Consider the following 12,387-nt stretch of genomic DNA (forward strand, 5'->3'; position numbering starts at 1 on the left):
TTATTTATGTAGTCCTCTATCCACACTGGGGTGTGTACTGATTGTTCTGGAGAGCTGTCATCTTGCCCTACACACCAAGTTTATTGGCTCCAGTTGGAGTGCTGGGTCGCTAATGTTCCACAGTGTTGGCCATTTAACATCAAAATTTTAAATTTATCTTTAAAAAGTCACTGAAGTCTCCTGAAACACGGAGAGACAAAGTGAAATGCACACAATGAGAATTGGTACCTTAGTGATTTATCCTCACTTTGGCTCACAGGGGAATTTTTCTGTTCCTGCACTGGTCAGGAACAGGGGTCAGAGAACCTGGGCTCACTCAATGAATTGAGGGTTATTTGGTAAATTGAAGGGGAAAAAAACGAATCAACAAGATTTCCAGGACCTATCAGAGAATCAGGGAACCGATGTAGGAATCCCCACTGAGTGGGCACATCATGAGTGTAAGGACAGGAAGCCTGTGGAATCACAAATCATTCTCTGTTGAAGAAGAAAGTGAGAGATTTCGCCTGGCTCTGTCACTCAATGGCATTGGAAATGAAAGATTTCCTATATACAAAATAAAAATCAGGAAACTATCAGAGAATAGTTGGGAGAATGAGACCTTCGCAAGGATAACCAGAGGAGGTCTCACACCTGCCCCAGCCACCCAGCCCGTTGATCCACACCAGGACTGGGTGGGCTGCTGTAATTACTGGAACGGTATATGATGTGGTACCGGTGCCTACAGGGGCTCATTCTCTGGTCAAACATTCCAGGCATTCACCCTCCGCTGGGAAGAGCTCTGGGGAAATCTGCAGTGAGGATGTCGAGGGCAGGTTTGTCCTTTGGGTTGGGTGAGATTTTCTCTCAGGGTACGGGCCGAATGTGGTCGATTCCTGTTCACAGAACTGGTGTTGGGACTGAGCTGGTGAATGAAGCCACTCAGAGGTCAGTTCATTTCCCCCCCCCCCCCCCCCCCCCACCACCCCCCCCCCCCCACCCCCATCCTCCCTCACCAGTTTACTGGGTTTTCTGTCCCCTGTAGGTACCTGTGCCCCTTTGGAGAAATGTGAAGGTTGCTGAAGCTTTGGTTCATGTCTGGCTCAGCGAGGCACAGACCAGGGACCAAAGGTTAATTCTCCCCCGAGTCTTTACTTTCGCTGCATCTCTGGAAAGGCCACTTGGTGGCCCCGCCATACAGGTCAATGCTGCTGCCCTCCCAGGAGATGACGTTGCCCAAAGTGCTGGAGGAGCAGTTGGCGATGCTTTGGATCTCGGCCGCACTCAGAATCCGGTCCCAGATGTTGAATTCTGCCAGCTCCCCGACAAAGGCTTGTGTAGCCGTATACCTGCCTCCAGCCACATCCTGCACAATGGACAAAATAGACACATCAATATCTCGGCCAGTTTGATGTAGAACTTACAGACAGCACCTGGGAGACCCAGAGACCCCTGAAGACAGAGCAGAGGCTGAAAATAGCTTTGACCCTTCAGGGAGGTCCCAGCTCGGTCACCTCAGGAGTTGGTTGAAGCCGTGAAACGAATTGTGTCCATCACATTAGGAACCAGCGCAGGCCATTCAGCCCCTTCAGCCAGTTCTATCAATCAACAGTTCAAAATATTTTACTTTTGAACCATAGAACCTCTACAGTGCAGAAAGAGGTCATTCGGCCCATCGAGTTTGCACCGACAACAATCCCACCCAGGCCCTACCCCATATCCCTACATATTTACCCGCTAATCCCTCTAATCTACGCATCCCAGGACACTAAGGGGCAATTTAGCTTGGCCAATCAACCTAACCCTCATATCTTTGGACTGTGGGAGGAAACCAGAGCACCCGGAGGAAACCCACGCAGACATGGGGAGAATGTGCAAACTCCGCACAGAAAGTGACCTAAGCCGGGAATCGAACCCAGGTCCCTGGAGCTGTGAAGCAGCAGTACTAACCACTATGCTACCGTGCCATGCTTTTGTAAGGCATATAGTCTCATAGCAAGGGAAGGGATGGAGAAGGGGCAGGATTGATGGAGGGGGGGGGGGGGGGAGAGAGAGAGAGAGAGAGAAGGAGGGAAGAAGGAGAAGAGAAGGGGGAGATGGAGAGAAGGAGGAAGGGGAGAGGGAGAGAAGAGAAGATGGAGAGAAGGGGAGAGGGGTAAAAGGGGTTAAGGGAGAGAAGGGGTGAGGGAAGGGGAAGGGAGAGAAGGGGATAGGAGAGAAAGAGGAGAGGGAGAGAGGGGAAGATGGAGAGAAGGGGGAGATGAAGAGAAGGATAAGATGGAGAGAAGAAGTAAAGAAGAGTGAGTGAAGGAGAGGTATAATTAATTTGGCTTTTATGAAGTAAACTCTTATACAGATGACTGAGTTGAAGCTTTCTATGTAAAATGAAGGTGGTTCTGCAGTCGGCTGATTAAGATGTCTTTTTCTAATAGTAAATCTTGACTGGGAGCTAATGGTGATTGGAGTACGACACCAGTTGATGCTGAACAGACTGGCTGGCATTGATCAACTAACTAATATCTCAGTACAAAATATTCACAATTGGAGTTTGTGAGTCTCAGTCCTACCGCAATGGGCTCAGATTTACCTATTTACAATCGAATAGAGGAGGTTAAACTAAGTTACAGTCCTCATCAGTAGGTCAACAACAAGCGATAAGATGGAAAGCTGAGGATCCCACGTCACTCGTCCAAAACAATTACTCTCTGCCATTGAAACACAGTTCACTTCTCAGCGCTGGGAGCTTCCTGGTACCCACCTGCTCCTGGCCAAGCACTAGAGTGCCACCTGGTTTGATTGGGTGCCATGGGGCCAGGTTGTCCCCTGACCCCCGTCGTTTGCCGTCCTGATACACCTCCCACACACCGTCCCTGGTTGTCCAGGTAACGCAGACATGGTGCCATTCTCCATCTTTAACCTCCAAGGGGAGACGAGTTACCTGCAAACATGACAATTATTGTCTCTTCCGCGCTCAGTTACAGAAATCTGCCCAATAAACCTAATAAACAGCCATCATCCCCAATAAACTGCAACCTCCCCATGAAACACCCATTACCAGGGACGGCACAGTGGTTAGCATTGCTGCCTCATGGCGCCAGGGACCCGGGTTCAACACCAGCCTCGGGTGACTGTCTTTGCACATTCTCCCCATGTCTGCGTGGGATTCCTCCGGGTACTCTGGTTTCCTCCCACAGTCCAAAAGATGTGCTAGTTGGGTGGATTGGCCATGCTAAATTACCCCTTAGTGTCGGGTATTAGCAGAATAAATACGTGGGGTTACGGGGATAAGGCCTGGGTGGGATTGTGGTCGCTGCAGACTCGATGGGCCAAATGGCCTCCTTCTGCACTATAGGGATTCTATGATTCTATCCCTAATGTACATTGAACAGCAATATTCTCAATTCACAATTTCCCCAGAAACAATCACCATCCCCAGGCTGATTCCGGGGATGGTGGGACTGATGTATGAAGAGAGATTGACTAGGTTGGGATTGTTTTTGCTGGAGTTCAGACGAATGAGGGGGGATCTCATAGAGACTTAGAAAATTCTAACAGGATTAGACAGGGTAGATGCAGGGAGGATGTTCCCGATGGTGGGGGTGTCCAGAACCAGGGGTCACAGTCTGAGGATTCAGGTTAGGACGGAATTGAGGAGACATTTCTTCACCCAAAGAGTGGTGAGCCTGTGAAATTCATTACCACCGGAAGTAGTTGATGCCAAAACATTGAATGTATTGAAGAGGCGGTTGGATATAGCACTTGGGGCGAACGGGATCAAAGGTTATGGGGAGAAAGCAGGATTAGGCTATTGAGTTGGACGATTAACCATGATCGTGATGAATGGCGGAGCAGGCTCGAAGGGCCGAATGGCCTCCTCCTGCTCCGATCTTCTATGTTTCTATGTAATAAACACCGATTTCCCCGTTGTACACCAATCGGAATATGTGAATCTAAGCTGGATGAAGCAAGATGTCTCCAATGGCCTTCCTCACTGGTAATTACCATGTGATTTTGTGAAAAAGTTAATTTCAGATCCAGTAATCAATGGCTGTTTCTTCCTCCCCGGTCAGGGTTCTGAGACCAATGATATCATCTTCCTCCCTGGCCCAGCTGCGATTACCTGGCAATCACAGCTTTTAATTTGTGAGCTCCATTGCTGAAGAATTCGAAACTTACTTTATTATTGATCAGCAGCTCGGTGGGATTCTTCCCCCACTCATGTAGAACCATCTCATTGGCTTGCCCAGGAACTGCATACGAGAATGGCGTTCCAATCCCCACGGTCCCCTTAGACTTCACCCACAGGCAGATGGTCAGTGTGTACAGTTCTGGCAGGCTCCTCTTCATTCGAGCATACATATAGTTCGTCCTTACTGGGAATGAGATCTTGTAACCTTCCTGCAATTTGTACACTGCAGTCTCTGTCAGAAAGAATGAAACACGGTTGGTTTAGCCTTTACCATCACTCAGAATCATAGAAACCCAACAGTGCAGAAGGAAGCCATTCAGCTCATCAGGTCTGCACCAACAACAATCCCACCCAGGTCCTATCCCCGTAACCCAGCGGTTCCCAAACTTCACTGGGCCGCACTTTCGGAATAAAAATTTGCTCACGCCACACCGAATTTTTTATTGATAAGAAATACATTCAAAAACAAAAAAAACAACTCCGAGCAGTGCTTGATTCATAACATAGAACACAACTACTTTATAATATGATCATGGGACATCCAGAAAGTATAAAACAATGCTTGTTTAAACCATGTTTCAATGTTTCTTTGATTGTCCTTGAATCTTCCCGCCACACTTGCCATCCTCTCTCACCGCACCAGTGTGGCGCGCTGCACCCTTTGGGAACCACTGCCGTAACCCCACATATTTACCCTGCTAACCGAAGCATTCCGGGAGACTAAGGGGCAATTTAGCATAGCCAATGCGCCTAACCCGCACATCTTTGGACTGTGGGAGGAAGCCAGAGCACCCGGAGGAAACCCACGCAGACACGGGGAGAACATGCAGACTCTGCACAGACAGTGACCCAAGCTGGGAATCGAACCCGGGTCCCTGGAGCTGTGAGGCAGCAGTGCTAACCACTGTGCCTCCGTGCTGCCTTCAGAAGGTCCAATTCCCTAGTGCTAAAGCTTGAGAACCAAAATCCAGGCTGACACGACAAATATGGTAGTGAGGGAGTGCTGGATTGCTGGAGGTACTGGCTTTCAAGTGAGTTGTTAAACCAAGGCTCCTTCAGCACGCTTGGGTGGAAGTAAAATATCCCAGGGCTATTTCAAACAGCAGCAGGGGTGTCCTGCTCTATGTCCTGGCCAACATTTAACTTTTGACCAGTATCACTAAGATAAATGATCTGATTGTTGTCACATTACTGTTTGGGGAGATTGCCATTCACATATTCCGCCCTCATTGTGTCATTGTTACACAATCGTGGCAGCAAGTTTCCCCACTTACAAATCTCCAGTGTGTTGAGAGAGGAACCGTGAGCCTTAATATAGATGCTAAAGAGAAGAGTTTTTCCCACTTGGTTCCAGATCAAGCTGCAGATTACAACCTCACTCCCCCTCAACCCCACCTCTGTGACCTCACACAACCCTACAGCACTCGGGATCTTTGTAACCACCACCGATTCTGGCCTGTCACACATCCTCCACCATCGGTAGCCATATCTTCAGCTGCATGACGCCCCAAGCTCTGGAATTCTCTCCCCAAACCATGGGGCTGAAGGAAGCGGAGATCCACAAGAAAGGTCAGAGTTGGCGGGACGCAGGATTCTCAGAGGGTTGTGGGTCTGGAGCAGGTTTTAGAGCAGGTTTTAGAGGGGATTTCTGTGTTATTTTCTAAAAGCGGGGCGGGTGAGGAGGGATCAGGACCCAGGAGAAGGAGGATTTGTTGGAGGGATACTTGTACCTTGCTCACTCTTAAACCCTGCATCGCTGTGAGCTTTCACTCCATCTTTAAACACCTTCAATTCCACTCTTCCCCTTGTTGATTTGGTCACCTCTCCATGTCCCCCTGCAGTTCAGTGTCAGCTTTTCCTCAAGTCGGTCGGCAAATACAACATAAGCACCAGCTACTGAGACTAGCCACAAAGTAAGCTGTGGTGTATTAGACTGCTTCTTGGACTCAAACTGGTTTGTACTCACTGCAGTATAACTTCAGCTGAAGGACACAGCACGGTAGTGGTTAGCACTGCTGCCTCGCTAGGGACCCGGGTTCAATTCCGGCCTCGGGTGATTGTGTGGAGTTTGTACATTCTCCCCGTGTCTGCGTGGGTTTCCTCCAGGTGCTCTGGTTTCTTCTCACACTCCAAAGATGTGCAGGTTAGGTGGATTGGCCATGGGAAATGTTTGTGGTTAAGGGGATAGCGCGGGGCGGAGGGCCTGGGTAAGATACTCTGTCAGGGAGTCAGTGCAGGCTCGATGGGCCAAATGGCCTCTTCTGCACTGTAGAGATTCTATAATCTTCACTTCCATCCACTATGTGAGAGGGAGAGGCAAGCCCGCCTTCTCTCAATGTTGTGCTCCCAGGAACCAGCTCTATATCTCCCACATGACTGGTCTCACTACGAACCTTTAACCTGCGCTGACCTTACCTTTCTCCAGCTTGTCAATGCGCTGGTGCAGTGCCTCCAGCTGTTCCTCCAGGCGATGTCTCTGTTGGTCACTCTTGTTCTGCAGAGATGATCGCTCTTTCTCCAGTTCAGAGAGTTTGGACAGTAACTGAGCTTCTAGTTCCTGGATCTTCAGATAGACGTGACCCCGGGGTTGGCCAGAGAGTGCAAACGCCGAGGAAACGTTGCCCCGAGTCAGCAGCTCCCCCTGCTCCCCGGGACAGAGAGACAAGGATAGCAATCAGCATCAGTGTAGTGACAGGTAAGAGAAAGCAATTGATATCAGCCAGGTGGACACCCCAGATAACTGGCCGGACACCAGCCTCCTCCTATCCACAGATAACTGCCCAGACACTGCCCAGGCCTCCTCCTGTCCAATCTACATCAGGTGTGTGGGAGGGTGGGGTGTGTGTGTGAGATGGTGGGGTGTGTGTGTGAGAGGGTGGGGTGTGTGTGTGAGAGGGTGGGGTGTGTGTGTGAGAGGGTGGGGTGTGTGTGTGGGGTGTGTGGGTCAGAGGGTGGGGTGTGTGTGTGGGAGGGTGGGGTGCGTGTGTGAGAGGGTGGGGTGTGTGTGTGAGAGGGTGGGGTGTGTGTGTGGGAGGGTGGGGTGTGTGTGTGTGAGGGTGGGGTGTGTGTGTGAGGGTGGGGTGTGTGTGTGGGAGGGTGGGGTGTGTGTGTGGGAGGGTGGGGTGTGTGTGTGGGAGGGTGGGGTGTGGGAGGGTGGGTGTGTGTGTGGGAGGGTGGGGTGTGTGTGTGGGGGGGTGGGGTGTGTGTGTGAGAGGGTGGGTTGTGCGTGTGAGAGGGTGGGGTGTGTGTGTGAGAGGGTGGGGTGTGTGTGTGGGAGGGTGGGGTGGGAGGGTGGGGTGTGTGTGTGGGAGGGTGGGGTGTGTGTGTGGGAGGGTGGGGTGTGTGTGTGGGAGGGTGGGGTGGGAGGGTGAGGTGTGAGTGTGGGAGGGTGGGGTGTGGGAGGGTGGGGTGTGGGAGGGTGGGGTGTGTGTGTGAGAGGGTGGGGTGTGTGTGTGGGAGGGTGGGGTGTGTGTGTGAGAGGGTGGGGTGTGTATGTGTGTGAGGGTGGGGTGTGTGTGTGAGAGGGTGGGGTGTGTGTGTGAGAGGGTGGGGTGTGTGTGTGGGAGGGTGGGGTGTGTGTGTGAGAGGGTGGGGTGTGTGTGAGAGGATAGGATGTGTGAGAGGGTGTGTGCATGTCAGGGGGTGGGGTGTCAGAGGGTGGGGTGTCAGGGGGTCGAGTGTGTGTTTCATTCTCTGCTTCATTCTAAAACGTGTGAGGGTGGGGTGTGTGTGTGGGAGGGTGGGGTGTGTGTGTGGGAGGGTGGGGTGTGTGTGTGGGAGGGTGGGGTGTGTGTGTGGGAGGGTGCGGTGAGTGTGTGGGAGGGTGGGGTGTATGTGTGGGAGGGTGGGTTGTGTGTGTGGGAGGGTGGGGTGTGTGTGTGGGAGGGTGGGGTGTGTGTGTGGGAGGGTGGGGTGAGTGTGTGGGAGGATGGGGTGTGTGTGTGGGAGGGTGGGGTGTGTGTGTGGGAGGGTGGGGTGTGTGTGTGGGAGGGTGGGGTGTGTGTGTGGGAGGGTGGGGTGTGTGTGTGGGAGGGTGGGGTGTGTGTGTGGGAGGGTGGGGTGTGTGTGTGGGAGGGTGGGGTGTGTGTACGTCATTCTAAAACAGCAGAGTTTGGTTTGAGTTAAATGTTGACATGAACCACACCAACTGGGAACCATCTCCTCAGTTAACTAGGCCACACAGAGTGGCAGCGGGAGTGTTTCCTGCATCAACCCGACCCAGGAGCACAACAGATGGACTTTGTGGAGCTCTCAACTGCAAAACTACATTCAGAGCCGGGGAGAGGCCATCTGCTTTCAGTTTCAGGCCAACATCACTGCAGCCTGTCACTGCTTGGATTTAGAGATTAGCTTCATAACCTCAGTGCCCCAAAGCACTTTATACCCTATTCTGGAATACCGTCACTGTTGTAGGAAGTGTATCAGCTCAAGCCTGATATCAGGGTAACAGTACAGAGGCTGGAGGCAAAACTAAATCTTGTCATTGCTAATCATTTTAATATTCCTGCCCAGAAAGTTCCCACAAACAACAACGCAGTGAGGAATCGATTGGTCAAGGGCTAAATATCAGCCGGGACCTGAGGAAAAACTCCCCTGATCGTCTTCAGAAATGCCATGGGATCATTGCATCCACCTGAGACAACAGATGAGATCTTGCTTTAGACATTAAGATTATAAAACATAGGAGCAGAAGGAGGCCATTCGGCCCATCGAGTCTGCTCCGCCATTCAATGAGATTATCACTGATCTGATACGATGGGTGGGATTTTCCAGCCCCGCCAATGGCAACCTCACCATGGCAACCCTCACCAAGGGTTCCCCAGCAGCAGAGGGTGCGAACAGCGGGAAATCCCATTGACAGCGCAGGACCAGAAGATCCCGCCGCCTTCCAATGGCTGGCCACCTCCGCAAAACGGTGGAAGTGAAAAATCCCACCCGATAATCCTCAACTCCACCTTCCCGCCTTATCCCCATAACCCTCGATTCCCTTACTGATGAGAAATCTGTCTGTCTCAGCCTTGGACATACTGAACGACCCAGCCTCTACGGCTCTCTGTGGGAAAGAATTCCATAGATCCACTACCCTCTGAGAGAAGAAATTCCTCCTCATCGCTGTCTTAGATGGGCGACCCCCTTACTCTGAGATTATGTCCTCTGGTCCTAGACTGTCCCACAAGGGAAAAGCTGTACCTGTCACACTGTGTACCTGTCACACTGTGTATCCGACTCTGTCTCTACCTGTGAATGTATACCTGTCACATTGTGTACCCAACTCTGATTCTACCTGTGAATGTGTACCTGTCACACTGTGTATCCGACTAAGTCTCTACCTGTGAATGTGTACCTGTCACACTGTGTACCTGTCACACTGTGTATCCGACTCTGTCTCTACCTGTGAATGTATACCTGTCACATTGTGTACCCAACTCTGATTCTACCTGTGAATGTGTACCTGTCACACTGTGTATCCGACTAAGTCTCTACCTGTGAATGTGTACCTGTCACACTGTGTACCTGTCACGCTGTGTACCTGACTCTGTCTCTAGCTGTGAATGTGTACCTGTCACACTGCGTACCCGAATCTGTGTGTACCTGTCACACTGTGTATCCGACTAAGTCTCTAGCTGTGAATGTGTACCTGTCACACTGTGTACCTGAGTCTGTCTCTTATTTGTGAATGTGTACCTGCCACACTGCATATCCGAATCTGTGTGTACCTGTCACACTGTGTACCTGTCACACTGTGTACCTGTCACTGTCTCTAGCTGTGAATGTGTACCTGTCACACTGTGTACCTGTCACACTGTGTAGCTGTCACTGTCTCTAGCTGTGAATGTGTACCTGTCACACTGTGTACCTGTCACTGTCTCTAGCTGTGAATGTGTACCTGTCACACTGTGTACCTGTCACACTGTGTACCTGAGTCTGTCTCTTATTTGTGAATGTGTACCTGCCACACTGCATATCCGAATCTGTGTGTACCTGTAACACTGTGTACCTGTCACACTGTGTACCTGTCACTGTCTCTAGCTGTGAATGTGTACCTGTCACACTGTGTACCTGTCACACTGTGTACCTGAGTCTGTCTCTTATTTGTGAATGTGTACCTGCCACACTGCATATCCGAATCTGTGTGTACCTGTAACACTGTGTACCTGTCACACTGTGTAGCTGTCACTGTCTCTAGCTGTGAATGTGTACCTGTCACACTGTATACCCGACTCTGTCTCTACCTCGGAATGTGTACCTGTCACACTGTGTACCTGCACTGTCAGTGTCATCTCTTATTGGAGTGTAACTGTTACAGTGTTGTTTATATTAGTGTGTACATGTTAGAGTCTCTACCCCATGTCAAAGTGCCGTCTGTATCAATGTGTACCTGTCAGAGTGTGAGTTAATGTGTACCTGTCAGAGTGTGAGTTAATGTGTACCTGTCAGAGTGTGAGTTAATGTGTACCTGTCAGAGTGTGAGTTAATGTGTACCAGAAGATGTGTGCATGGTCAACCACAGGATCTGGCCTTTGTTTTTTCTCTTTTGGATTGCGTGCAAGATTTGCTGTACTTAAATATTCCCCAGAGTGTTGACATCATCTGTTATGCAATCTTTCACAGGAAAGCCATTCAAACAGAGAGATGGAGGGAGAGGAAAGGAACGGGAGCTCGAGGGAGAGAAAGCAGACGAGAGATAGAGAAGAAGACAGAAGGAGTGGGAGAGAGAGAACATGCAGGAGGAAGAGCGAGAGAAAGCCGAGGAGGGTGCAGCTATGTCTCTCTTGGTCCCAGTACTGTTGCCTCTACTAACACACAACTGGGATCTAACGGAGTAAAATCGAAAATAGGAATTTGAAAGAGAAGAAAAAACAGTGAAAGGTGATTTAAAAAAGAGATAAATAAAAGAGGTGGAATCAAAGAGAAAACAGAGAGAAAAGGAGAAAGAAATTGAGAAAGCAAAGGTCGAGAGACGAGGGTGAACAGAGAGATCCAGATTGTGAAAGAGAGAGAGACCCGGAGAAATGGTGAAGGGAGAGAGGGGGATGGTAGAAATGAAGGAGAGAGAGAGAGTTTAAAGTTTATTTATTAGTGTCACAAGTAGGCTTACATTAACACTGCAATGAAGTTACTGTGAAAATCCCCTAGTTGCCACACTCCGGCGCCTGTTCGGGTACACTGAGGGAGAATTTAGCACAGCCAATGTACCCTAACCAGCACGTCTTTCAGACTGTGGGAGGAAACCGGAGCACCCGGAGGAAACCCACGCAGACACGGGGAGAACGTGCAGACTCCACACAGACAGTGACCCAAGCCGGGAATGGAACCCGGGTCCCTGGCGCTGTGAGGCAGCAGTGCTAACCCACTGTGCCACCCATGCTTAGAGACTGTCGAAGTGGGGACAGTGCCAGTCTCACAGCATCAAGTAGATCGATTGTCTCCCCACTTCTTTCACTTCACTCAGACCAAGTCCAGATGTTCCACCGGGATTCAGGCCCTGGACTCACCATGCCACCCACACTCCTCCCAAGCCCTGCTCTTGTTAGCACCGTGCTGACATCTCCCCTCGTATCTGTTAATTAATTATAAAATGATATGACTGCAGGAACAACCCTTGGAGAATTATTTAATGGAAATTTGGGATTTTTTTTATTAGTTTGATATGATTAATGTATTGCATGAGTTTTGCCTGAACATTATGGAGTAAAATCTAATCAGTTCGTTCCTGCAGGAAATGTTTAAAATAGCATTTGGCTGGTGTGCTGGAGCTATTCAATATGTAGTGGCAACCTGTCTGTATTGATCAGTGGCTTAGTCTGAACAGTATACAGAAGTTTAGTGCTTATGTTACCAGACTAATAACTCACCAGTTCAGATCCCACCAGGGTCGTTTGTGAATTTGAACTGAATTTTAACTAGAACAATCTGTAAATAAGAAGCTGGCCTCAATAGAAATGATCTTTAATTTTTGCCTTTATAAACCATATTCGTCATTAAAAGGCTTGCATTTACATAGCGCCTTTCATGGCTTTTTTAAAATTCATTCCTGGGACATGGGTGTCGCTGGCTAGGCCAGCATTTATTGCCCATCCCTAGTTGCCCGAGGGCAGTTGAGAGACAACCACATTGCTGTGGCTCTGGAGTCACATGTAGGCCAGACCGGGTAAGGACGGCAGATTTCCTTCCCTAAAGGGACATTAGTGAACCAGATGGGTTTTTCCAACAATGGT

At 50.0% G+C, this 12,387-nt stretch overlaps 1 protein-coding gene across 1 annotated transcript in view; it reads right to left on the reverse strand.

Annotated features, from left to right (window-relative positions):
* Positions 1–1,111: 1,111 nt before the first annotated feature.
* Positions 1,112–12,387, reverse strand: part of LOC144509506 (uncharacterized) — a 91,426-nt gene continuing 80,150 nt past the window's right edge. Inside the window, 5 exon segments of the mRNA XM_078238412.1 lie at positions 1,112–1,345; positions 2,738–2,917; positions 4,156–4,377; positions 4,982–4,999; positions 6,579–6,809. Of these exon segments, the coding sequence (XP_078094538.1) occupies positions 1,112–1,345; positions 2,738–2,917; positions 4,156–4,377; positions 4,982–4,999; positions 6,579–6,809 (885 nt within the window).

Source organism: Mustelus asterias, chromosome 21, assembly GCF_964213995.1.
Source record: "Mustelus asterias chromosome 21, sMusAst1.hap1.1, whole genome shotgun sequence".
Taxonomy (NCBI): Eukaryota; Metazoa; Chordata; class Chondrichthyes; order Carcharhiniformes; family Triakidae; genus Mustelus; species Mustelus asterias.